The 27,334-nt window shown below is 38.9% G+C and overlaps 1 protein-coding gene across 1 annotated transcript in view; it reads right to left on the reverse strand.

Moving 5' to 3' along the window:
- Positions 1–12,208: 12,208 nt before the first annotated feature.
- Positions 12,209–27,334, reverse strand: part of COL3A1 (collagen type III alpha 1 chain) — a 77,850-nt gene continuing 62,724 nt past the window's right edge. Inside the window, exons 36-51 of the mRNA XM_026668018.2 lie at positions 27,168–27,275; positions 26,944–26,997; positions 25,932–25,985; positions 24,907–25,068; positions 23,595–23,702; positions 22,161–22,268; positions 21,628–21,681; positions 21,390–21,497; positions 19,474–19,527; positions 19,263–19,370; positions 18,345–18,398; positions 18,105–18,212; positions 15,364–15,643; positions 14,724–14,911; positions 14,357–14,599; positions 12,209–13,369 (exon numbers count right to left, since the gene is read on the reverse strand). Coding sequence (XP_026523803.2) covers positions 13,223–13,369; positions 14,357–14,599; positions 14,724–14,911; positions 15,364–15,643; positions 18,105–18,212; positions 18,345–18,398; positions 19,263–19,370; positions 19,474–19,527; positions 21,390–21,497; positions 21,628–21,681; positions 22,161–22,268; positions 23,595–23,702; positions 24,907–25,068; positions 25,932–25,985; positions 26,944–26,997; positions 27,168–27,275 — 1,938 coding nt within the window. The 3' untranslated portion in view covers positions 12,209–13,222. The remainder of the gene's footprint in view (positions 13,370–14,356; positions 14,600–14,723; positions 14,912–15,363; positions 15,644–18,104; positions 18,213–18,344; positions 18,399–19,262; positions 19,371–19,473; positions 19,528–21,389; positions 21,498–21,627; positions 21,682–22,160; positions 22,269–23,594; positions 23,703–24,906; positions 25,069–25,931; positions 25,986–26,943; positions 26,998–27,167; positions 27,276–27,334) is intronic.

Consider the following 27,334-nt stretch of genomic DNA (forward strand, 5'->3'; position numbering starts at 1 on the left):
AAAACAATGCTTGAATTATGGTAGATTCAAAGGATTGTTCATCCACGAGCAGTTCTAGCATGTCAATATAAATGCTAAAACAACTGCATGCTGTGAACTGGAATGTTTGAAGGTTCATAGTGTCTGTTCTACAACCTAATTATATAATAGCTGACAATCCAAGTTTACAAATCATGTCTTAGCATAATCATAGTTTGTTAAATAACCCATAAGTGACTGAATTACACATCATACCAAGCAGTTAACCATGTGTTATAATGACAAGGTTAGCACAATATGCTAAAATAAAATTTTAAATAAGCCACATTATAATTTGATGTGATGTAACAATCCAGCCACTAAGAATTCAGGATGATGATAGGATTTCTACCTGGGATTATGTTGATCTGAGGTTCTTTATGAAATGATACTGATTTTATGACCACAAGCTCAACATTGAATTCCCTGCATTATTTCTTCTTATAATTATTTATGGAATAAAAACAGCACACAGCTGTTCCATGCTAATGAAAAGGCCACTTGGTCATTCTTTCCTTCTGCTGTCATTGCTTATAGAGTGAACAAAAAACCAAACAAAACCATTAAGAGTTCCTAGGTAGCCTCTTGTATAATGGAAAAGATTTTGTTCTGAAAGCAGCTGCAAAACAAAGGCTACAACTCATTCAATTTGATCTCCTTCCGTATGTAGTAGGTGTCAAAAATTGGGAAGATTTAAACATGCTTTTAGTGGGAGAATCTATTGAGAAATGTGTAACTTCTTTATCAGATTCAATCCCTTGTAATTAAGCTCCTTTTACTCTTCCATACCTATTCTCAGATAGAACACGGGGTAAAGAATTAAGGTATGGTTATGATACAAGCACCTGTGATGAGATCAGTGTGGTCTAGGGCAGGGGTGGGATTCAAATTTCTTAACAACCGGTTCTGTGGACATGGCCTAATTTGTGGGTGTGGCTTGGTGGTCATGCGACTGGGGTGGGAGTGGCTTGCTGACTGGGCGTGGCTAGGTGGTCATGTGATGGGTGGTCGTGGCCAGGTGGCCATGTGACTAGCAAACCAAATGTAAGTGGTCCTCGCTTAATGACCAGGTCCTCACTTAATGGCCAGTTGCTTAGCAAGTGTTCTAATTTACAACTGACCTCCACAGAGCTACTTGGCCTGTTTTGGGTGTTTTGACACACACACACACACACAACACCTTCTAACCCTGCTATTCTTTGATTCTGTAAGGATCTCCTGCTGGAGCAGAGGGTTGGACTAGATGACCTCCAAGATCCCTTGCAGGCCAGCCCTAGATTGCTGTGCTGCTTCAAAGTCTTCTGAAGCCAGGGTGTATGTCCTTCCTTCTCCTTTTTCTCTCTCCCCCTCCCTCTCTCCCTCTTTCTCTCTCTCTCTTTCTGTCCCTTCCTCCTTCCCTATCTCCTTCTAAAGCTAGGAAGCCCACCTGAAACACACACGTAAACACACACACACCCAGAGGTGGGATTCTCCCAGTTTGGCCCTGTTCTATTGTACTCTGCCTATCAGAGAATAAGCCTGCAGGCAGGGACTGTGCTTTTTAGTCTTTGTGCAGGGTCTTAAGAAAAAATACATGCAATCAACAGAAACAAATGAGGCAGCTTATAAACAAGATGATGTTCAGAGCAACCCCAGTTCTACAGTATAATAGAATAAGAACAGCCCAGAAGAAAGGCAATAGCAGGAAGGAAGGAAGGAAGGAAGGAAGGAAGGAAGGAAGGAAGGAAGGAAGGAAGGAAAGAAGGAAAGAAGGAAAGAAGAAACCACCCTACTGAGGGCTGCAGAATCATGCAGCTTTTAACATTTCAGACTGGTGACCCTTCCTAGACCCAACTGATGCTTCTTATTGTATCTACAGTACACGAGTTTCAGTCCCAAAGATGCTCCTTCTCCCCAGGAGCCCAACCTTCAATTCTGGATGAATACTTCTGCACCCTTTCACTCTTTGTTCCTCAACATCCTTCTTACATTGGATCACAAGCTATTGAACCAGATCAGAACCAAGAACAACAGTTGCAGTTATGCTGCAACGGTCATAAGTGTGGAAAATAGTATTTCACTTTTTCCAGTGCCATTGTAACTTTGAATGGTCACTAAATGAACTGTTGTAAGTCAAGGATTACCCATACAAAAATACAAAAAGCTTTTTTGCTTGCAAAAAGCTGCTCTAAATACCAATCATTAGATTAAAAATACCTGCAGGCCGGAGTTACAAATCAGGCAGGGTGCCAGAGCACCTTGAGGAATTAAAATAGTTAAAATGCAGTGATAACTATCAAACAGCCAACTCTTGCTCATAAAGTGAAACCCTTTAACAGAGAGGTCATTTAAGCTCTCCAGAAAAAGCAGACCCAGGAAAAGTAATCCTTAGATCCATTTGCACCATTTAAAAATACCAGCTGGTCTCACCTCACAAGATATCCTAAGGAAATCACCCGGATTTAAGGAAAGGTCACATGCCCTCCAGAAAGGCAGTAAAAAAAATCAGTGCCAAGCTTGTATCCTGCCTCTTGGAAGTATACCCCTAAAGGACAGTGCCAGATAATATTAAAGCAGTGACAGAAGATAGAAAACAAATAGAAAAAGAAACCATGAGGCAAGAAAAAATTCAAACACAATACAAATAATTAAATCACAACAGTAGCTGTTGCTTGTTGAAGCTGAAAAGGGAAAATATCCCATCAATAAACACAGGATTAAACTTCACCAAGCACAGAATTAAGGTTCAACAACCTTAATTTTAGACCAAAACTTAGAAAGGGTATGTAAACTCACGATTGAATGTCAATCCTTCTAGCTAGCCAATAAGCCTTGCTGAATGTCACTCATCTTGGTTCCCTGTCACTAAAAGCTTTGCTTTGTTATTCAATTATTTTTTCAAAGTGCTGATTGTCCAGGGAAGTATTTCCTCCCAACAGCAGTGTAAAAATCTTAAAACAACCCTTCCCCTTTAAGAAAGCCAAGTCTCACAAGCTCCGGAGGCAGCAAGTCTAAGCTGTCTGCCAAGAATGTAATAAGGGTGGAAAAAAACAAACAGAGATTGCTTCTAACTACCGGTTCTCTGAACTACTTAGAAAGTTAACAAGGGGTTCTGTCGAACCGGATAGAACTGGTAGAATCCCAGCCCTGGTCTAGGGATTACAGCATTGATTTAGAAGCAGAGAGTCCTAGGTTCTAGTCCACGATCAGCCCAGAAACCATGGAACCATGGAACCTTTGTCAGCTTAACCTGCATCACAGTTTTGGGGGTTTTGTTTGGGTGGATGGGGAAAAATGAGATGAAGGAACACTAGTGATACTACCTGGAGCTTCTGAATGAAAGGTAAAGCAAAAAACTCAAAGGAACTTTCAGAAAAGTGAATGGAAACTTCTTTGATTCAAGATTCTCTACCCTTTGGGCATAAACAACACAGGTGCTTCAACTGGAGGTCAAAAAAATAAAAGTGGGGGACCCTTATCAGGTAGGAGTGATACTCTGGTTGTTTCATCTAAGCCCCGTGTACTAGTTTTTCCTACCATTTTTAACCAGTGCAAAAAGGAGAATAGGCTATTCTAGCAAAGACCAGATTCCTGAACTCCTGAATATTCCTTTCAGACTCTTCTCTGGATGCGATTCAGCTTGGTGCCAGATTTATGATGGACAGAAACAAAGATTACTTATGGGATTTGGTGTATTTGTTTCAAACTCTACCAAAGTTAAATTATTCAGAGGAAGACCACCTACCCTCCTATTTACAGTCTTACTAAAGGGGCAACCAATCTTCTCCATCTAATTTTCTTTTCAGCAACATGTTCAGGAAGTATAAAAGAATACAAATGGGAACAAAATGCCTTTTGGGAAAGTGTTCACAGGATCCTGCAACATAATGCAAGCAGCATTGCATCATTACGATGAAAGCTTTGCCCTTATGTTTTTAACTATTGATCTTATACACGGCCACAACCAACTCTCAACAGGTATACCTCACATAACATTTAAAGCAACCAACATTAAAACATACAATAACCACATAAATAACAAAAACAAATAAAATAATTAAAATGGTGCAATGCAACCAAGAACACACCCTCTGGAATAGTTTGTTTCTTAGCAACTTTCTAACAGCCAGCGGAGACGGAATTACACACACACACACACACACACACACACACGCACGTATGTATGTATGTATGTATGTATGTATGTATGTATGTAATTCTGTCTCACACTACTGATTTTGCATCATGTCATGGTACTTTAGGCCTCTGTCCTTTGCAAATCTGCAGCAAAAGGTTTTGCAAATGGAGGGCAGACCTAAAGCACTAAAGCCTTCCCTCCATTTGCCAACTTTGCAAACAGCCTTTGCCATGTGCGTCCCTCCAGGCCTCCTTTCTCAATGGCAAAGGTCTTGAGGAAAAGCCTTTGCTGCCATAAATGGAGGGATGTGCAATTACCTCATGGCCTCCGTTCTCGCCAGCAAAGGCTTTTTGCAAAAATGACTAAAGCCTATAGGGTTGCAATCTCTCATCCCTGCAGGCCTCAGTAAGCCTTTGCTCAAGGCAAAACCGTGGCAGAGAGGCTGGAGAGAAGACAGCTCCCTTGATCATCAAGGTCTTCGTAAGATAAGTGACCCAGTCAGGCATAATGGGAGGGGGAAGCATGAGATATTTTTTTATTTATTTATTTATTTATTTATTTATTTATTTTTATTTATTTGATTTGCCAATTGTTTACAAGATAATAAGTATAAGTGTATACATAGTTGTGAATACATGAAATGGGTACATATAAGAAAAATAAAAGAAGAATAAGAGAAACAATAGGACAGGGACGGTAGGCACGTTGGTGCGCTTATGCACGCCCCCTACAGACCTCTTAGGAAAGGGGTGAGGTCAATAGTAGACAGTCTAAGGTTAAAGTTTTTGGGGTTTGGGGAAGAAACTACAGAGTCGGGTAGAGTATTCCAGACATTGACCACTCTATTGCTGAAGTCGTATTTCCTGCAATCAAGTTTGGTGCGGTTAACTTTGAGTTTGTATCTATTGTGTGCTCTTGTGTTGTTATGGTTGAAGCTGAAGTATTCATTGACAGGTAGGACATTGCAATGTATGATTTTATATACCATGCTTAAATCAGACCGAAGACGGCGTAATTCAAGGTTTTCTAGTTCTAGAATTTCAAGTCTGGTGGCATAAGGTATTCTACAACGAGTAGAGGAGTGGAGAACTCTTCTTGTGAAATATTTCTGGACTTTATCAATTGTGCTAATATCAGATATGTAATGTGGGTTCCAGACTGATGAACTGTATTCGAGTATTGGTCTAGCAAATGTTTTGTATGCTCTAGTTAGTAGTGTGATATTACCAGAGAAAAAGCTACGTAGGATTAGGTTAACAAGTCTTAATGCCTTTTTGGCTATGTAGTTGCAGTGGGCTCTAGCACTTAGATCATTAGAGGTGAGTATTCCAAGGTCCTTTACAGAGCTTGGGTCATCAACAAGATCTTGACTATTCAGCTTGTATTTTATTTTCTGATTTTTTTTTGCCAATATGTAAGACAGAGCATTTATTTGTTGAGATTTGAAGTTGCCATTTGTTTGACCATTCTGATACATAGTCAAGATCTTTTTGTAGGGTAGCAGTATTGTCTGTGGTATTGAACAGCTTTACATCATTAGCGAAAAGAACGCAATTGCTCTTAATATGATCACAGAGGTCATTTATGTAGAGTATGAAGAGAGTTGGTCCTAGAACACTGCCTTGAGGGACACCACTATTGACAGGTACAGAATTTGATAGGACGCTCCCAATTTTGACCATTTGTTGTCTGTTTGCCAGGAATGCTTCTATCCAGTTATTCAGTTGTCCAGAGATACCATAGGATTTTATTTTTAGTAGTTTGTCGTGTACCACTGAATCAAAGGCTTTACAGAAGTCTATGTAGATTGTGTCTATTGCTTTGCCCTGGTCGAGTTGTGTCGTCCATATGTTTTTGCAGTGTAAGAGTTGCAGATTACAGGATAGTTTTTTTCTGAAACCAAATTGTTTATTGGAGAGTAGGTTGTTTGTCTCTAAGTGGAGGATGATGGATTGGTTAATAATTGATTCCATGACTTTACAGGTGACGCAGCATAAGGAGATTGGTCTGTAATTTTCAACTAGGCTTGGGTCTCCCTTTTTGAAGATGGGGATGACTGTGGCTTGTGACCATAGGTTAGGCAAGGAGCTGGTCCTGAAAGATTTTTCAAAGATTATGCTTAGAGGTTTGGCTATGGCAGTGGATAGCTTTTTTAAGAAGTAGGCACATATTCCATCAGGTCCAATAGATAGAGATGGTTTTAGATTACGTAGTGCTTTTTCAACATTGTCTTCTGTAAAATCGATATGTATTAGATCATTATTGTTATCTGTGGTACGGCTAGGAAATACTGGGCATGATCCATTGCTGTTTACAAATACTGAGCCGAAGAATGTGTTAAAGAGGTTGGCTTTAATGGTGTCGTCGTTGCAGTCTTTACCATCAAGTCCTATCAAGGGTGGGATGGACCTTGAGTCTTTTAGTTTGTTGTTTACAAAATTGTAAAAAGCACGGGTGGAATTGGTGCTTAGAAGGTTTTCCTCTTGTTTAATGTGATAATTGGTGCATTCGGTCTTTATCTGGTGGCATAAATTTTTGTATCGGCTTTTGAAATTGGCAACGTGACCAGATTTGTTTTTCCGCCAGAGTGATCTCTTTTTGGATTGAAGTTTCCTTATTGTTATGGGTAATCTGCTTTTTTGTTTTGTTTTGTGAGTTGTTGTTGGTACATATAGTTTGACTTTTGACTTCAAGTAAAAATATGTTGTAATGGTCTTCAACAGTATTGCATCCAGTGAATAGAGATTGCCAATCAAGGGATGAGAGATCGTTGTCTATAAGATCATAGTTGCCTTTTTTGAAGTTACAATTGGGGATTACATCATTGTGGTGATTTTTGTGTGGGTGTATGTTGAGACAAAAGTCAATCATATTGTGGTCACTGCTGGAAAAGGGTTCTTTAGTTTGTATTCCGTAAATTAAATTCAAACTATTGCAGAAGATGAGATCGAGGCAGTTGTTTAGTCTAGTGTTGTTGGTTACTAGTTGTTCCAGTCCCAGATTTGTAATAGCATTGTAGAAGGTTGTGTGTATGATTTCAGTTGTACATTCATTTAGGGTCCAGTCAATATGAGGTAGATTGAAATCACCAAGAAAGATAAAAGGGTATGGGCAGGATGCAGCCCATGTTAGTAATGTATTTAGCTTGTTTACATGTTCGATGTCATAATCAGGTGCTCTGTAACATAGTAAGAATCGAATTGTGATATTTAAGGATAGTTCACAGATGATGGTTTCAGGAAGAGCAAGCTCCTGGGTAACTTGGATATTTTTTAACTTAGTGTGCTGGGGAAGCCTTGAGTGGTCAGAAGCCTTAGCCCCCCAACATTGCCTTCCCTACCCTGACATACCTTATGCACTGAATGATCCACACATTTGATTAGTGAATGTGTGGGCAAAAGCAGGGAGTGATTCCATTTAAGTTATGTGATTCATTCATACAAATCCTCAGGTTTTTACGAAGGTAGTTGGCAAGCTCTGTTACATTTGTAACTCAAGGATTATCTGTATTAGGAATTCAGATTGAGAGTCAACATTACTTTTTAGGTTCCATAAAAATAGGGGTAGAGCTATTCTAAACGTGAAGTAACTAAATGATTCTATGGAATTATTCTAAGGTGAAAAATATTGTCAATGCTAACAGCAATACACAAGAATAATTTCTCCATCACTGTGTTAGAATCCTACTTGCATGTTATTATTCAGAAAATTAATCACGGATCCTTTGGCTTGCTTAGAAAGTTTGTTTTAATACAATATCTTGTTTTGGTTGACATGAATCATTATTTAGGTGATATTCTTAAAGAACCATGCCTCATCAATGTTTAACTGTGATTCAAAGCAATCAACTTTCATGGTTTTGTGAACTCAATCAATGCCTCACAATGACTGGCATGTCTCAGGGTGACCTTGAATACCTGTTCATACGGTTTTTTTTTTTTAATGCTGGTGATTCTAAAGAAGATTCCTCTTTAAAGTAGCCGCAACTTGCCAACTTTGTATTGTGTGTGTGTGTGTGTGTGTGTGTGTGTGTGTATGTGTGTATGTATATATTGGTGTTTCTAATATCTTCTGTCTGTTTTGTAGCATTTTTTTTTTTTGTCTTGATTAGCTGGCAACATTGTGTTTCGTGTATTGGGGGCTTTCAGTGAAGCTTGGCTTCAGGTGAATGGCCGACTATCATTTATTAGGAAGCTAGGTTTCATCTGGGTGGCTGGCTGGGGTGTGTTTGAGCTGGAGGTATTGGGGAGAGGGGTCTGTTTGTGCCCAGGTATTTGTTTGGCTTGTGGTGTGGAGATTTTTTTGTTTGTGAGTGCAGGCTTCCAGATAATTGACAGTCTGGTGGAGTTATGTCTTCTATTCATGCTTTCAGGTCGTTTTTCAATCTCTATGGCTTCTCTGATAATTCTGTAGCTGGGGTTTTCTATAGTGGCTAGGGGTTTGGTGCCATTGAAGTCGATGCTATGACCTGTGGCTTTCATGTGTTGGACTAGTGAGGAAGTGTGTTACAGCTTTTTTACTGCATTTTTGTATTCATCAAGGCAGGTACTTATTCTTCTATTGGTCTGTCCAATGTATGTGTCAGGGCATGATGCGCAGGGGACTTCATATATACCTTGGTTTTCCAGGTCAATTTTATCTTTGGGGTTTCTTAGAATGGCTGCTATTTTTCTGTCTGTTTTGAAGGCAGTCTTGATGTGATGCCTGTGTAGTATCTTACTGATTTTGTCTGTTGTACCTCTTATGTAGGGCAGGACAGCTGTTCCATAGGTCTGTTCATCTTCTAGGTCTCTATTATGTCTCTGTGTGTTTTTGTGGATCAGGCCTGTGATTTTGCTTTTGTGGAAGCCGTTGGCTGTCAGTACTTTGGTCAGGGTGCATAGTTCAAATCTTTATGTGTGTCTTGTCTGCAAGGCGTTTGGTTCTGGCAATTAGTGTTTTGGCCACGGAGTTTAACTGTGCTGGGTGGTGGGATTGGGTGTTGAGGTAGCAGTTGGTGTGTGTTTTCTTCTGGTATATGGTGTGTCCTAGTGTGCCATCTGTTTTTTTGTAGATTAGTACACCTAGGAATGGTAGTTGTTTGTTTGTTTCCGTTTCCATGGTGAATTTGATTTTGGGGTGTGTGCTGTTTAGGTGTGTTAGGAAATTGTTTAAGTTTTCTTTTCCATGGGGCCAAATCAGAAATCTGTCATCGATGTATCTTAACCATAGTTTGGGTTTGTGGGTGGCATTAGCCAAGGCTCTGGATTCAAATTCTTCCATGAACAGGTTTGCAATAACGGGTGACAGTGGTAATCCGATGGGGGCTCCTTCAATTTGCTTGTATCTTTGTCCTCTGTATATGAAATATGTGTTGGTTAAGCAGTGTTCTGCTAGTTCTATGAGGTGTTTGGGTGGTTGGTATTTGTTTTTGATGATTTCTAGGGTTTCTTTTATCACACTCCAGGCAACCACCCAGATGAAACCTAGCTTCCTAATAAATGATAGCCAGCCATTCACCCAAAGCCAAGCCATGCTGAAAGCCCCCGATACACGAAACATAATGTTGCCAGCTAATCAAGGCAAAAAAACACTACAAAACAGACAGAAGATATTAGAAACACCAATCAAGCAGAACACAGCAAACTCCAAGACCAATAAACACATACCAAGACTCCCAACTAATCAGGATGAATAAAAAACCATTCTAACACAGCAGTAGGCTAGCACCAAATTTAAAACAGAAACGGCTCTGAAAGCCTGACACACAGACGAACACAATACACAAGCGTGATGATGGCAGATGAGATAATTATCTGTTCAAATAAGGATATTTTTGGTGTAAAGATGAAAAGGTAATATGTCCACTAAATTAAATTTCTGTAAATTTCCATTATATTCTATGCATGGCACCAGAGTTATATAGACTAATATTGCAATATAAGAATGGATGTAAAATTATGAAATTCAGTGGATTATGAAAATAAGTGAAACTATTGTTCATTCTGATTGCATGTTAGATTTTTGATAGTTTACATTTTGCTTATGCAATCTTCTAGGAGTCAAAGGAATTCTCCTTACTAAATGACTTGAAGTATGAAATAAGACTAACTCAAAGATTCTTTGCAAATATATTTGCTTTGAAAGAGGAATTTCAGGGTTGATGGAGTTTTCATGAAAGAGGCACTTTATTCTCTCGTGGTTTCTTATAACCCTTTTGTAATGATAAGAAAACAGACGTGACATTGATCTCATGTATGTTGGGTTCAGCCAAAATCCTAGAATGAGGAGGACCATTTCTTCTGAGGCAATGCAGCTTGGACAAGAGTGCGGAACATGATTATAATGGTACCTCCATCCTTGTTCATGGCTTCTGATAAAGTTGTTGAAATAACCTGAATGAACTTCACAGCACATGAATTGGAGAGCTCAGCTATGTTTATAACCTGCACCAGCTAACTTCATGAGATACTGTTCTAAATGGAAAGTGAGGTGAAATGGAAACTCACTGGGGCATACACCCTGATTTTCAGCAAAAATGTAAAATGAGCTTAGGAAGCACAATTTTATCAAACTTGATTGAATTTTCTGAGTTACCTTAATAACAACAGATAATAATCTGGTGTACTCTTTATACAGTATGCAATAAATTTTCACATGTACAGTATCTGACTTTTTATTTACATGATAGTGGTGTCAGCTTTGAAATTCAGCTGACACATTTTATTGGAAGGGGGTTGGAGGAGTTGAAAAGTTCAAGGTTATTCTGTATGTCGTATTAAGAAATTCCAGTTGCAGTTAATTGGTTCTTGTGATTTATGAAGTGAAGAATTGGGAGGAGAGAAGGTGGATTCTGTGTAACGCGCGAAAATAATTTCACTTTGGGAAATTGCTTTAGACATACCAGATCTGTTTCTAAATAAATCAATTGGAGAGAAAATGTCTTGGAGTAACTGATATCATGGATACTTTCTGGATGCCTTACAAGTGGATTGTTTGTATTTTCTCAATTTCTTCATCTTTTTTCCCATGTATGTATATATGTATCTTTGAATTGTGTTAATACAGCTATCTGATATTGTAAAAGGAAAAAAATAGATAAATATAGCACTTCTCCTTTAAAACCAAAAAGTAAAATGAGATTTTTGCTAACACCTTATCATAGTGGCAAAAAAGAAGTAGTGCCATCGGAGGGCTAATATTATTAAATATGGCTGTCTGTTCCTTGTTTTCCATTCTTCCCCTAAAAACGTGGAGGTAATTTTGCATGGTTTCATTTTTTATACATGGTGGAAATTGTTAATCTTATAATCATTTTATAGGTACAATTTTATATTTTGTTTTATCAAGCTAAGCTGAGAGTGAGAAATAGAGGAACAGAATAATGTTGAAAGAGAACAAGAAAAACAGACAGCATAGAAGGAAGTGAAAAAGTGGTTTGAGTTTTCAGATGGAGCGATGAGCAGGAGATGGTAAAATAAGGAGGACAACAGAAGAAATAGATTATTTATTTTAAGAAATAAGGTTGTCAAATCTGGACTGCAAAAATCTAGATGGCCACATGTTTCTTTTCTGCCATATTTAATAGTCACCCAGATTTGTTATAGTCTCTATAAAATAGCCATATCAAGGGGAAATGACAGAAGACTGGGGAGCAGCCTAATATAAGGGGATGAAGTTGGTGGGCTGAAATTTCAACCCTTGACAGTCATGCCAGTCATCTAATCAACATGGAATGGAGTTTCAAGGTTGAAAAAAATAAGGATAAAACCCATTGATTTGAAAAGATAGGAAGGAGGCCTGGGGTTTGAGTCTGAAACTGATCTGTACAAGGCAGCTTTCTTATGTGGGCAGAACTTCTCCATGTCTATGATTTTCTAATTATTTACAATAAAGTTGCTTGGTCTGCCTGGCAATGTGAATGAGAAGAAAGATTAAGCCATTGCCAGAACTCCTCAATGGAATTAAAAAACAAAACGACAGAATCAGATGGTTCTTCATCTGGGAAGGCCTTGCATTTTCTCAATGAGCAAATTATATTAAAGATCATTTATGAAACCTCCAGCAGAGTAACACAGAAAGGACACCTCCAAGTTTTATTACAAGATTTTATTATGTGTCTCTGTAAAGAAAAGACCAACAACCATATAAAAGCTTACAAAGATGGTTAACCTCCAACACTATACATGTGTGAATGTGACAAGAGAAACTCATGATTCTGCATCTTTATTGACTTTTACAGAGTGAATGAAGAAAAGTCCTTCAGAAATGGCCTACCAACCATATGACATCCAACAAGAGACATTTATGACTGTTGTCAAGTTTTGGTGTTTCTAGGCAAGTCAATAAAACCTGGCTTGCAGATTTAGAAGGGAAAACATACACAACTAGCACCATCGTATTTATCTTTTTTACACTTCCCCAATTTTAGTGGTTGACCAGCAATGACAGGAAAGTTTTGGAGCACCTTTAAAACATGCAATGCAGTCCAGAAATAAAATAACACAAGGCTGTTGGTATTAGGGCATTCTTTTCTTCTGATGGACTATACTCTGTTCAGCTCAATCTGGCACAGGTACAAACTAACAAACAAATCAGACCAGATGTATTCCTTGGTCCCAACACATTTTTTTTTCTGCTTTCTTGATGGGAATCATCAAACCTATCCCGGTTTCTGTCCATGTTGAGGTAGTTGAAACAGGGAATTCTCTCTAGCTTTATGAACTGCATCTTATAATGGAAAGTAAACTTGGATGCTGGAATCCACCAGTGCTTGATTGGTTGGGCAAGCATTCAACTAAAATTACAGTTTTGAGTTGCTGAGTGTTGAAGTTGCAATGTAGCACCATGAGAGCATTGTTGAACATAGGAGTTTGGTGAAAGGAAAAAGAGCAAAAGACATTTTTGTTGTATTCTGTGTGAGAGCAAAATAAGAAAATGGTAACCCTTTATGTGAATTTATCTTGTTTTTTTCTCCCCCCTCTTTCTAGAATTTTTGCAAATAAATAACTGGGGTACTGTTGATTTGACTCTAATAGTTGCCAAGGTTAAAACAAGAGCAAAGATGGAGTGTGAATTTGCTTTCTAGGGTTCAGAATGAGCATTGATTTATAAGAAGCAAACTGGGCCAACGTCCACACCAAATTCTTGATTGGAAGCGCCAATGTCGAAAGGTGCAATATCTATCACCGGCAACCTCATTGTCTTGCGTGTTCTGTATTCAAAGATGGTTTTACTCCATTCGTCAGTATGTTTCTGTGAATGTAACAAAATAACAGCTATGTTAAAATATATTCAGGTAGAGCAATTATACTTGCTCTTCTGCGTACCCTGATTTCAGAACTTCCCAGAAACCCAGTAACTTGCTGGGCTTCTACTAGCAAATATAACCAAAGGGAATGAAAGAATACTATTGATACTCACATCCCCACCCATTTGATAGATTTAAAAATTGAATGTTCTGAAAGATTTCCTTTCATTGATGTGGACAGAGAAGAGTAAATCATTGCCAGCTGCTTCTTGCAGACGCTATATTAAAATATTTGCTGATCCAATTCTGATACTTCAATTTTTCCTCCTCTAAAGCAGGGGTCCCCAACCACCGGTCCGCGGACCGGTACCGGTCCGTGGAACAAGTCCTACTGGGCCGCTGGCTTGCTGGGCGCCACCATCTTGTTTTGATGAAAAAGTGCTTCCGGTGAGCTTTTCCGGGTAGAAAGCTCACCGGAAGCACTTTTTCATCAAAACAAGATGGCGGTGCCCAGCTGATGTCGGTACCGGGCCGCGCCATAAAAAAGGTTGGGGATACCGGGCCGCGGCGTAAAAAAGGTTGGGGATCACTGCTCTAAAGGATACTTCTTCCAGATTAGATCCAGATAAAGATAAGCAATCTAAATGAGTCATGGAAATGTATTTTTCCCATTGATTTCAGTGGGACCCAAATACACATGGCATCTGTAGCCATCATATCTTTCTAACCAATCTTGCATCCTCTTGAGATATGTGGCAGAGTGGAAAGCTCATAAACAGTACATAAATGTAAGTTTTGGGCATTGAAATCAAGAGAACTGCACTGAAGATTACTATGAAAATGCGGCCATTTGAAAATTCTATTTTTTACAATTGTTTTGTATGTTAAGTATTCATGTTTGACTTTTTGTAATGACCAAAAATACTGAATGTTTCTCTCCCTCTTTTTTTTTTTTAAAAAAAAATTGTAATGGGGGCATTTTGTTTACTTACAGTACAGCCATCTTCCAGAACTGTGTATGTGAATTTGTTGTTTCCTTCTGCCTTGATTTCACTATCAGTAGAACTCATGAACTTGAGTGCTCTCTTCACATTTCCACTGGCTTCATCCATATAGGCAATGCTGTTTTTGCAATGGTAGGTGATGTTTTGAGAGGCTCGGCTTGAAAGGATTCTGAGGAATGCCAATTGAACATCTGCAACTTCTTCTGGAAGATCTGGATCTCCATAGCTGAACTGTGGGGAAAACACAAAAGGGTTGGTGTCTGTTTGACACAGGTCTTTCATTCAGTTCTGCTTCTTGCTTAGAGTTTGATAACTATAAACACTTTCATCAAGTATCAAACAATGCGGTGTTTACCTGGAAGCCTCCGTTCATAGTTTCTCCAAACCAAATGTGCTTCTTTTCAGGACCTGGGCTTGTCCACCAGTTCTTCTTTGGAACACTTGACGGATTGGCACTGAGGCATGTTTCCCCAGTTTCCATGTTGCAGAATACTTTGATGGCATCCAGTTTGCAACCTTGGTTAGGGTCGATCCAATACTCTCCTACAAAAAGAAAAGAAAAGCAAGCAAGTAAGCAAGCAAGCAAATAAAAAACATTATTTAGTTCAGCTGTTTGATGATATACTCCACTTAAATGATCGGCATTTGGGGAATAAGGCAATCTTCTCTAATAATGTATACTTTACTCTTGGCGTGTTATTTTAAAACTATCTGCATAAACATATTTCTTTAACATTTTAAAGTACAAATTAAGTACATAGTAACTCCCAAAGACATTTTCTTTCTTTTTTGTTTATGTTTTCTGGGAATGTTCAACTTTTTTTTCCTTTCTTTACCCGGTAGAGTTTTATCATATTTTTACGAATAATTAAAGAGCACGTGACTTTATATAGCAAATCATATATCTGTATTACTAGAAAAAGAACAGAAAGAATCATATTTCTTGAGGATCCCATATTCCTTGTTAACACAGATAAGAAAGGAATGGAACATACCGCTTGAAAGTTCAGGATGGCAGAACTTCAGATCTCTGCAGTTACGGGCAGGATTCTTCCGTGAACCATCAGGGCTAATGATGTTTTCAATCTGGCTGTTGACTGATTTCAGTGAAGCTAAAATCTCACCCACATCAATTTTGCCCTCAGATGCCTGATCTCCGTAGTAGCCACCTCCTTTATCACCACCACCACCACCATTAATGATACCATTGCAGCATGGACCAGGTGATCCAGGTTGACCAGGGGGCCCAGGAGGCCCACTGTGACCGGGTGGACCCTTTCAAATACAACAAGTAAAATTGCCCATCAAAACTCCATCCATGGGGATGCATTAAGAGAAATAACGTTCACATGTTATACACACATTTATTCCCCCCCACCACCACCACCAAAAAACCCCACCTTAATATGTATTAGATCCTATACACAGGGTGTTACTGTTTTTTTCCCTCATGTTCATTGTAAGCCAATTAAAGGTTTCCTCCATCCGGTTGTATCGAACTCAAGAGGGAAGTGCTCATCTCTGATTCTCAGCCTAGAGACAGGGGTGGGATTCACATTTTTAACAACTGGTTCTGTGGGCGTGGCTTAGGTGGTGGGCATGGCTTGGTAATGTGACTGGGTGGACATAGCTTGGTGGTCATGTTATTGGCTGGGCGTGGCCAACTCAATATCACTCACATCGAGGCACGCGTCTCCTCCCCTGGCCTCTCATGACTGTGGGGATGCTGCAACAGTCGTAAGTGTGAAAAATGGTCATAAGTCATTTTTTTCAGTGCCATTGTAACTTTAAATGGTCACTCCACATAAGCAAAGTACCAGCAAAGAAGGGGAAAAAAACTCCAGAGACATTCCTGAGACAGGAAGTCTAGTCCTGCCGAGAATGTAGTAAGGGTTAACTGAGAGGCAGTTTCTGTAAGCAACACCAGAATGTTTCCTTCCTGCCTTCCTTACAGGATTAGGCCAGTAATTTATTCTAACAACTGGTTCTCCAAACTGCTTAGAATGTTAACAACCAGTTCTAGCGAATAGGTGTGATCTGGTAGAATCCCACCCCTGCCTAGAGACCCTGTGTGGTCTAAGAGATGTGTCCATATTGTGTGGCCAGCATGAAAATTATGGAATGCAGGAACCTTTCTTGCCAAAGCAGTACCTATTTGTCTATCCCATCTGCATGCTTTTGAACTGTTAGGTTGGCAGGAGCTGGGGCAAATAATGGGAGCTCAACCTATGACGCAGATCTCAGATCTCAAACCTGGGCTATTGTCTTTTCAGTGACAAAACCAGTGTCTTAACCACTGAAACATTGCACTCCTACCATATAAGATGATACATATGCATTAATCGGAGATTTTGAGTGTTCCTTCTTTTAAAATAAAAATATGTAACTGTATATGCAGGTATGTAATTTGCTCAGTGTTGTCTAGTGGAAATGACCAGCATTTAGGATAATAATAGTTATTCTATCCACAAACAAGTAAGTTAATCAACAAACATTGCTATTCAAACTTGAAGGCAAGGTGAATGGTGAGTCTGAATCAAATACAAAGGAGCTTAATGGAGAGAGATCTATTCCATGACCTATGTGCTTCAATGACCATTAGAATTTGCACAAAGAAGGGAATTGTCTGGATATTCTAACATTTATATGTTGGTAACTTGGATTTGCCTATATTTTTCAAAAATATTTAGATTAAAATTTTATTGGCAAAAAGATAACATTTTTCAGTACAGGTTTTCTTTGACTTAAAACCATAATAGAGTCTGCCATGATGGCAGTCATACAACAAGTCAGTCATGTGACTGATTGGATTTTAGGACTTTTTTGCAGGGCTTTGTTAAGTGAATGCCAAGCTCATTAAAGTCATGGCTCGCACTGAAAACTGGCAGTGCTGGGTTTTGATCAAACTATTGTAAAGTATGGTCACATGACTATGGGGTATTGCAAATGGTTGTAAACATGAATGTGTTACCAAGTCCCCAAAGTCCCTTGGTCACGTGATCATGAACTAAGCCTGATCATTGAAATCTGGAAAGAAGGTCCCCTTTTTTGGGTTTGTTGTAATGACAGACTGGTCACTTAGATCAGTGATCCCCAACCTTTTTGATGCCGCGGCCCGGTACCGGCATCAGCTGGGCGCCGCGGCCCGGTACCGGCATCAGCTGGGCGCCGCCATCTTTTTGATGAAAAAGTGCTTCCGGTGACCTCACGGAAGCACGTTTCATCAAAAAGATGGCGGTGCTGCGCTTCGATGAGCTTTCCGGGTAGAAATGGCTTTCTGCCGGAAAAGCTCACCGAGCTACTGGCGCCATCTTTTTTGATGAAAACGTGCTTCCGGTGAGCTTTCTACCGGAAAAGCTCACCGGAAGCACTTTTTCATGAAAAAAAGATGGCGGCGCCCAGCAAGCCAGCGGCCCAGTAGGAGTTGTTCCGCGGACCGGTACCAGTCCGTGGACCGGTGGTTGGGGACCCCTGACTTAGATCAATCACTAAATTATCTAAGTGACCACTCAAGGACTATCTTTATATGTGGGAAGGTGCTAAGTGTGCATGTCATGTGTGCCAGGTAAACAGTGGCAAATTTGCTTTTTTTGGAACATTTTTATGCAGATCCTTCTGGGGAGTGAGCAACATATTGATTAATTTGCTTCTCCTGTCCTGTGTTAATCTTCCTAAAATGAATTCCTTCTTGAACTCCAAGGTGGAAACTTCAGAGTGGAAACTTGGTTTATCTTACCGCTTGTCCACTTTCGCCTCTGTTCCCACGAGGACCTGGAGGGCCAATGGGGCCCGCATAACCAACTCTCCCATCTTTGCCAGGTGAGCCACTTGGTCCAGGAGGCCCCTAAAGCATACCAGAAATCAGATATCTGTGTCTTTCACATGTTGTAAAGTATTACTATGAAGTGACATCATATCTCTTTAAATGGCTAGATATAATTTAAACACGGATTAAGAAGATACAGAAGATACTTACTCTAGCACCTGCAGGTCCTGGACTTCCACTTTGACCTGGGGGACCCAGTGGACCCTACAAAGGTAAGAATGAAATAGAGATTGTTGTATTCATTGTAAAGTTTGATAATCACAATCAATCTAAACCATGTGTTTTAAAAAGCAGGTGAGGGTAAGTAGATAGAACCTTCAACTGAAAAGAAAAATCGGTATATGATCTAGGAAAAACAAAAGGATAAGTTTCATAGAAACATTACTGTTGGACACAAATTCTGGATTAGAAATTAATTGGAGCTAAGAAACCAGGCTGTAAGTAAGAACATCCCCATTATGAATTTTTCACTTGGCATATACTCACATTAATTGAGGGAAACCATTATTTTTCAGACTTACTTCTGTTATGTATATGAAACACTTTTAATAAATGTAAGTAGCTATATTTCTATTGAATGCTATTTTTATCAGCAACAGTCAGCAATCTCTGATGTTTGTAGTACAAGTTAAACTGCTCATTTAAAAATCTTTTAACTATTTTGACTTCAGAAATGCTAAAATAGTTGAAATGAACCCCAAAACTCTTTCTTAAATTACTGGGCATTGATGGGTCAGAAAATTGCATTTGCAGTGATTTTTTCCCCTTCTATACATGATTTCCAAGGATTTTGGGTCATCATCATCATCATCATCATCTTTTTTCTTTACACTTATGGAGAAGAAACACCGATCTTCTGAAGTTGATCCATAAAACTTAAACTAATAATTCCTACTCCTAAAACATTATGCCTTTAAGATAGAAATAGACGATAAGGAAACAGATGCAGTCATTTTAAAATACAGCGGTGTTATTCTCATAGTGACATGTCATTGTAGGATGGCTTCTTCTAGTCCCATCTCTCTCCCCCACTTTCTTAGGGAAGTCAACAAAAGCTGCCAAACTTACCACTGGACCAGGAGATCCTGGGTTACCAGGAAATCCTCGGTGACCCTTCATCCCATTAAGACCCCGTTCTCCAGCTTCACCTTTATCACCACGTGCTCCAGCAGGACCCTTTAAAAAAACAAAGTGAGGGTGAGTTTTAAAAATTGCTTCTCAGATGAAAGAGAACTAGCTGAAGCAGACAATGAGATGTTATTCTGAAGCAAGGACTTACAGGAGCACCACGAGCACCAGCTGGGCCAGCTGGGCCAGCAGGACCAGCAGGACCCTATATGAGAACAAAAACAAATGGAAATTAAGATTGCATGCATCATTCCATACCCATAGATACATTATGACACAATAAAAGAAGTAATTGCCAATAGGACCTCAAACATACCACTGCAAATGATATACAATTGTTACCTGAGAGTTGGCCTTCCATAATAATTGAAATCCCTGAACTTTTCATAAAAGCACTCAAACCATTTTGACTTTTCTGACTGGAAATGGTTTAAGAAACTACTGTCCAATTATTAGATGAAAGAAATCTTGTTCTGCAGACTTAAGAGTAAGCAAGAGTCAGGAAAGAGATGGTTCTCCAAATATGTTGCCTTGAATCCTGAGCAGTTTTCAAACTCAATGCTGCTTATCTGCCATACGCATAACAGAGTTGGAAGGGACCTTGGAGGTCTTCTAGCCCAACCTCCTGCTTCAGCAGAAGACCTATACCATTTCAGACAAATGGTTGTCCAATCTCTTCTTTAAAACTTCCAGTGTTGGAGCATTCACAACTTCTGGAGGCAAGTTGTTCCACTGATTAATTGTTTTCACTGTCAGCAAATTTCTCCTTAATTCTAGGTTGGTTCTTTCCTTAATCAGTTTCCATCCATTACTTCTTGTCATGCCTTCCAATGCTTTGGAAAATAGGTTGACCTCCTCTTCTTGGTGGCAGCCCTTCATATATTGGAACACTGCTATCATATCACCCCAGTCCTTTTTATTCAACCATTCTTCATATATTTTAGCCTCCAGTCCCCTAATCATCTTTGTTGCTCTTTACACTGTTTCTAGAGTCTCAACCTCTTTTTTATATTGTGGTGACCAAAATTGGATGCAATATGCCAAGTGTGGTCTTGCCAAGGCATTACAGAGTGGCATTAACACTTCACATGATCTTGATTCTATACCTCAGCCTAGGACCGTGTTGGCTTTTTTGGCTTGCAGCACACTGCTGGCTTATATTTAAGCAATTGTCCACTTGGACTCAAAGATCCTTCTCACAGTTACTACCAGGTACCACCTATTCTATACTTATGAATTTTAGGTTTTTTGCCTAAATGTAGAACTTTACTTTTCTCAACATTGGATTTCATTTTGTTAGATAGGGCCAGTATTCAAGGCTGTCATGATTCTTCTGTATCTTGAGCCTATCTTCTGGAGTATTGGCTTTTCCTGCCAGTTTGGGGTTGTTTACAAATTTAATTAGTTCCCCTTTTATTCCCTTGTCTAAATCACTGATGAAGATAATGAAGAGTACTGGCCCTAAGACAGAGACTTGAATACCCCACTGCATACTTCCTTCCATGTAGACACAGTTCCATTAAGGATTAAACGTTGAGTGCAGTTGGTCAGCCAATTATAAATACATCTGGTAGTGATGCTGTCTAACCCACATGTTCCTATCTTGTAAAGTAATAGGTTGTTGTCTACTTTATCAAATGGCTTACTGAAGCCAACATGACCAATGGCAAGGATGCTGGGAATTGCAGTTCAGCAACACTAGCAGGATCATATATTTCCTATCCTGTACTAGAATGGAAACAGCATTCAAAGGAAATGGAGTATCCTAATTATCTAACTCGTCTAAAAATATTTGAACATCCCTGATCGCAGGGCTTAATAAGATCTCCCTCCCACTGTCAACTCCCTGATGTTTGCTGTTGTTGTAGAATCTACAGGACATATATCATCTTTGATCAGGTTCTTTCAAAGAGAATTCCATCTTGAGAGTATAAATATATTAAATTTCTCCTTGAGCATTGTGACATAAAAATGCTGCATTGGTTGACTTGAATAAGTGGCTCATTCTTAACTTTTTGCTGATGTACAGGTAAGAAATGTAGAATTCAGCATAATTTTCATCCTTACCGAATGTCCTCTTTCACCAGATTTTCCAGGTGCACCAGCATTACCTGGTGGCCCCATGTGTCCTGGAGATCCAGGCACACCAGCAGGACCATTTTCACCACGATCACCCTGAAATGAAAAGAAAATGAAGCTTTAATTTATTATATGACATATGAAATAAATGCACAGATATGCAGGAAGGTGTATAAAGATTCGGCAGAAGCAACCACAACCAAATGATAATATTGTTGAATCTTACCTTTGGTCCTGCAGATCCATCACGACCTGGGAGACCATCTGATCCAGGATTACCCTTACAAATACAGAATAATAAGTATTCAGATTTTTTGGGGGTGGGGGTAGGGAGAAGGAATAGGAAGAAAAGAAAACCCAAAAATTTAAAAAGCATTAACTCAGGAGTAGATTTTCTTCTCACAATATCTCTCCCTTAAACTTAGCAGTAAAGAACTTGCCAATAATGAGGTCATTGCATTTATAAGACTGCTGGTTCATATACATTCATCTTGTTTAAGGCATCATCAAATGATGATTGTATATATAAAAGGTCAAACAGATATATTGCAAATAGAATATTCATATTAACTCACAAAATGTTTTTCTATCATTTACACATAATCAGCTTAGTAATGGATTATCTTGACCAGTGCATATCTGCACATATCTGAACAAGATGAGGTCTGTTTTTCTCATTTTAGGATTTACGTCATTTAACTGTTCTATTTGTGCCAAGCATCTATCACAGGGATACAATTAAAGTAAAAATATAATTACATCTCTGCCTGGTTCTCCTGGTGCCCCATTGATGCCAGGAGGACCTCCTGGCCCTGGTGGTCCTCGTTCCCCTGGACTGCCATTACTTCCTGGTTTGCCATCTTCACCCTACATTGGAATAAGAAAGAAACTGATCACGAGTTGAAATGTTTAGATTTTATAAACTTCATGCCTAACTTTTTAAAAAAGCAGCTAACATACATAATAAACACAAATAATATAGGCCTACAGATTTAGTGTTCAAATTGTATCTTTGTTCAGCCGATCATGGAAAATGAAAGGCTTTTTCCTTTATAGTAACACAGGTCCAGAGAGCTATTCAAACTGTAGCTCTCAAAATTCCATTAATCCCCCAAATTATTTATATTATCCAGTTTTGGTCACCACGTTCCAAAAAAGATTTTAGTATATTAATTTATTATATGATTTCTTTTATTAGTTTTATTGTTTTTATATTCTGTAAGCCGCCTTGAGTTCCATGTGTGAATAGGCGGCAATATAATTTCCCTAAATACATAAAAAAGATGTTGAGACTTTGGAAAAAGTGCAAAGAAGAGCAACTAAGATGATTAAGGGCTTGGAGACAAAAGCATATGAAGAACAGTTGCAGGAATTGGGTATGGCCAGTCTAGGAAAAAGAAGGACTAAGGAGTGATATGAAAGCAGTATTCAATATTTGAGGGGCTGCCACAAAGAGGAAGGGGGGGGGGGTCAGCTTATTTTCCAAAGCACCAGAGGGCAGGACAAGAAGACCCTAGAACTAAGGAGAAACTACCTAACAGTAAGGACAATTAACTAGTGGAACAGCTTACTTTTATAAATTGTGGATGCTTCATCACTGGAGGTTTTTTTTTTTTTTTTTAAAAAAAAAGACTGGACAGCCAGCTATCTGAAAGAGTATAGGATGTGCTGCTTGAGCAGGAGGCTGGACTAGATTCTAGAAGATCTCTAAGGTCCTTTCCAGCTCTATTCTGATTAATCAAGTAGGCAACCATGTTTTAGGTTAATTATACATGGAAGCAAGCGGGGGACAGAGAAGGTTCTCTGGAGTTTAACAACTACTGGTAGTGGAACATTAATTAATATTAATGAATGAATGAACATTAATGTAGGAGATGATGCCATGGAATTATGGGAAAAAATCTTGGCTAGTTTAGAAAGATGAAGGCCATTTTCAAAAGCATTGTCAGGAGATTTCCCTCCCCCTTGGAAAACAGCATTTCTCCCCCCCCCCCCCAATATAATGATGGCAACAAAATTAGCAGATGGTGCTGTTGCTCTGATGGTAAGTATCTGAGTAAAACAATTTAAAAAAATATTCCCCCCCAATTGTCTCCCCCTCTCCCATGGACAAACCAGTTTAAGCCCCAAACCAAACAACCTCCACGTTCAGCTCAATCCTTCTTCCATTAAATCATTAGGATGATGATTTACCTTGGGACCAGATGGACCAATAGACCCTATTGGTCCCCTTGATCCTGGCAATCCTACAATACCACGTGGTCCAGGTATGCCGCTGTTTCCTGAGGGACCTGTTATACCCTAGGGGAGATTAATCAAGACCACAATTAACTAAAAATCAATGGAGTTAGGGGTATAAGGAAAGGGGCATGCTTAAATGAAGCTGGAGGTTTACATTTTAGAAGATAATATCAATATATCCATATGGATATCTATAATTATTGTATCATTGTTACATATTTTTCCATATATTAAATAACAAATGGAAAGGAAAAAAAGAAAGTGAAAACTAAAACAAAACAAAAAAAGCAACAAATGACAAAGAATAGGAAAAGAAACAGAAATCAAGAAAAAGATGTTATTTCCAACCTTCTTTTCAACAGGAAAGGTATTTACAATCTTATTTTCCCTCTTTCCTCTTAGATGTTATACAAATCACTTCAAACCCTTATTTAATCCCCACATTCAATTGTCATACTATTGCTGTTATTGTTGTGAACTGGATTTATATCTTTCCAACTCCATTCAGACTTTCAAACTATTGACAAACCCTTATCATGCAAATTACATTTGACTGGTAGTCTGACACTGTGCTCAAGATAATTGGAGCATAAAGGATCCCATCCTTTCTTTGTATAGACTTATTTCAGGTGGTATCATTCTCATAAATGGGATCTGAATAATTTAGGAATATTAGAGACAAATAAATAAGCATCTCATTATAATAGACCTGTAAAACAGCTCTATGCCACATCAAAGGCATGGTTTCAATCCAAATTCCTGCCTCTTATCTTAAGTGAGTCACCATCAGAAAATTAAGACATTTAACAGCACTGAAGCATGGCAACTGATTCTGCTGGCCACTTCAATCTGGTGGAGCCGGGATATGTGCAGAAGTCCCCTTCAGCAATAGGACTGAAGTGGGATGACTTTCACCTGGCCCTTGAAAAGGGGAGTTTAATTTGGCCTTTGACTTCAAGGGGGTGTTTTAGTCAGGTATTTGTGAAACTGAACAACCCCTTCAAATTTCTATATCACCCTGGAAAATCAAATAAGTAAATGTGATATTGATAACATTTTTTCTGTAGGCAGGTTGTAATGTTTGGATGGGTTTCTAAATTTCTGGACTTATTTATAATGGTTGATCACCATTTGTCTAAGGCAGAATAGTTGAGTTGATAACCGTTCAGGATTTGCAGAGTGGAAGTATTTAGAAAAATACTGTAATCATTTCTGAATATTGGTTATTTTTTTAAAACGTACAATTTTCATAGAATGTACTTACATCATTTCCTTTTGGTCCTGCTGGGCCTTTTTCTCCTGGTACACCTGGCTCACCTTTTGGACCTTGACCACCTGGAGGACCAGATGGGCCAGTAGAACCAGGTGGGCCAGAATGTCCATCTTTGCCTGGTGGACCAGCATTGCCAGGTGGTCCTGACGGTCCCTAGAATGTGATATTTCAGAGAGAGGAATATAAGGCAGTCCTTGACTTAACGCTACCAGGACATCAGAAAATGGAGAATATATGATGTAGGTATAAAGGACAACAACTGCCTGATCCACTACCAATAAAAAAATGAATATATCAATATTTCATGCTTTTAAAAATAGCAAAGAAATTAAAGATTAAAGAAAAAAATTGATAGTGTAGGCCAAACTGTTTTTCCTCAGTTTGCAGGCATACTACACTTTTTCTGTCATCCTAAGGAAATGAGGATACTGTAGTTGCAACAGTGATAGCTAGTGTTACCTGACCTGTGGCCAACAGAACATAACCTAGTCCCCTATCCTACTTCCTTACTTTCGGTAGGGCAGGAGTAGCCAGCTCTGCTACTGCTGCCATCGTGAATTGAGCTGCATCTACAGACTTTATTTAATTCCATGACTGCATTGCAACTCCTTCATTCATCCTGCTCTTGGACTAGCTGAATCTTTCAAATTCCAAAGTGATTGATCTAGCTTTCCATTTCTACCAACCCTACTCAAAATGGAGCAATGTTGTTGTTGTTTTTAAGAAAGAAGGAAATATATATTTTGGAAAAGGGGGATTCCTAAGAAAACTCTCAGCAATCATGGGCATGATGAAGTAGTCTGGGTTAAGTATTGTCCACCAGAGATATGCTTAAGAGGTGCTTCAATTTATAAATGGAAATATCTGTGATCAAAGCCCAGCACCTGTGGCTGAATGTGCAGGTTGAATTGTACAGTTTGATTTTTCTACTTATTTTCAGCTACAATACTGGAGCTGAGAAAAGGATCTGAAAGCAAAGAAGAACTGTAAGTGTTAAAAAGTGTAGGAATTCTTACATTGTTACCAGGAGGACCAGGTAAGCCTCGACCTCCAGGAAAGCCAGATGCACCCTGAAACAAATGAGTATAGATGACATTAATAAGTTATCAGCAACTGCTCAACAGGAGATGGAAAAATCAAATTCAAGAAACTGGTATACCCTTTAGCAGATACAATAAATACACCACTAATATATCCTTTGCCTCTGAGTCCATCTTGGCACCTGATGACTGCCTAGCCCTTGAAGTTTATTTGTCATTTTTTTCAGAAATGATTCCCCATTCTTTGGACTGAGAGATAGTGACTGGCCCAAAGCTACCTAGTTGGCTTTGTGCCCAAGGTGGGGCTACAACTCCAAGTCTCTAGTCTGGTACCCTAATTACAACACCAAACTGGCTCTCTAAGGAGATTGTTTGCATTTGACAATTTGGTTAAAAGACAATTACATCTTTTGCATGGTAGCTTGATGTAACATGACTCTAAATAAATGGATCTCAAGAAAAACTGATAGGTGTTAGACTGCACTTTTCCCAGCTCCAACCTAAAAAAAACCCTGTCCTTTACATAGCTATTTCAAAAGAAGAAGAAGAAGAAGAAGAAGAAGAAGAAGAAGAAGAAGAAGAAGAAGAAGAAGAAGAAGAAGAAGAAGAAGAAGAAGAAGAAGAAGAAGAAGAAGAAGAAGAAGAAGAAGAAGAAGAAGAAGAAGAAGAAGAAGAAGAAGAAGAAGAAGAAGAAGAAGAAGAAGAAGAAGAAGAAATGTACAATACATGCGTATAAGATTTGAATGGAAAAGTCTGATTGTGCTAAGCCCATGGGTCAGCGCTGAACCTATGAGAACATTTTGGAACTGAAATGTCAGGTGAACTGGAACATGCCATATTAAACGGACATTTTTTTACTTTATTTATGTTTCTTCTTAAAGAAATTAGTGTGTTGTCTTTAGACCATGGTGTCTTTTAGAGGGCCTAAGAGTTTGGATGGAAAGATCAACCAATTTACTAAACATTTTTTTAAAAAAATAATACTTACTGGAGGACCTGGACTACCACGTTCTCCCTTAGATCCTGATGATCCAGCTGGACCCTAGGTAAGATATGAGAATTAGCATCATAATACTAAAGAAAAGAACAGACCAATCAATATATGAATTTCAATGGAATCAATATATTCAGTGGTTTCTCTTACAAAAGATACAGGATACAAAAATCAAGTTTCAAAAAAAGTAGATAATACATAGATTACAGAATACTTACTGGTGCACCAGGGCCTCCTGATGGACCTGCAATTCCTGGGGGTCCAGATTCACCTCGTTCACCCGGAAGGCCTCTCTCTCCTTTTCCACCAGGTTCTCCATTTTGTCCCTATATAAAGATTAGTTATTGCAAGTATTTAAACCTTAACAGTTAATGATACTTACTAA

This window comes from Notechis scutatus, chromosome 1 (genome assembly GCF_049901735.1).
Source record: "Notechis scutatus isolate UNSWTSFEM ecotype Mainland chromosome 1, rNotScu1.2, whole genome shotgun sequence".
Classification (NCBI taxonomy): domain Eukaryota; kingdom Metazoa; phylum Chordata; class Lepidosauria; order Squamata; family Elapidae; genus Notechis; species Notechis scutatus.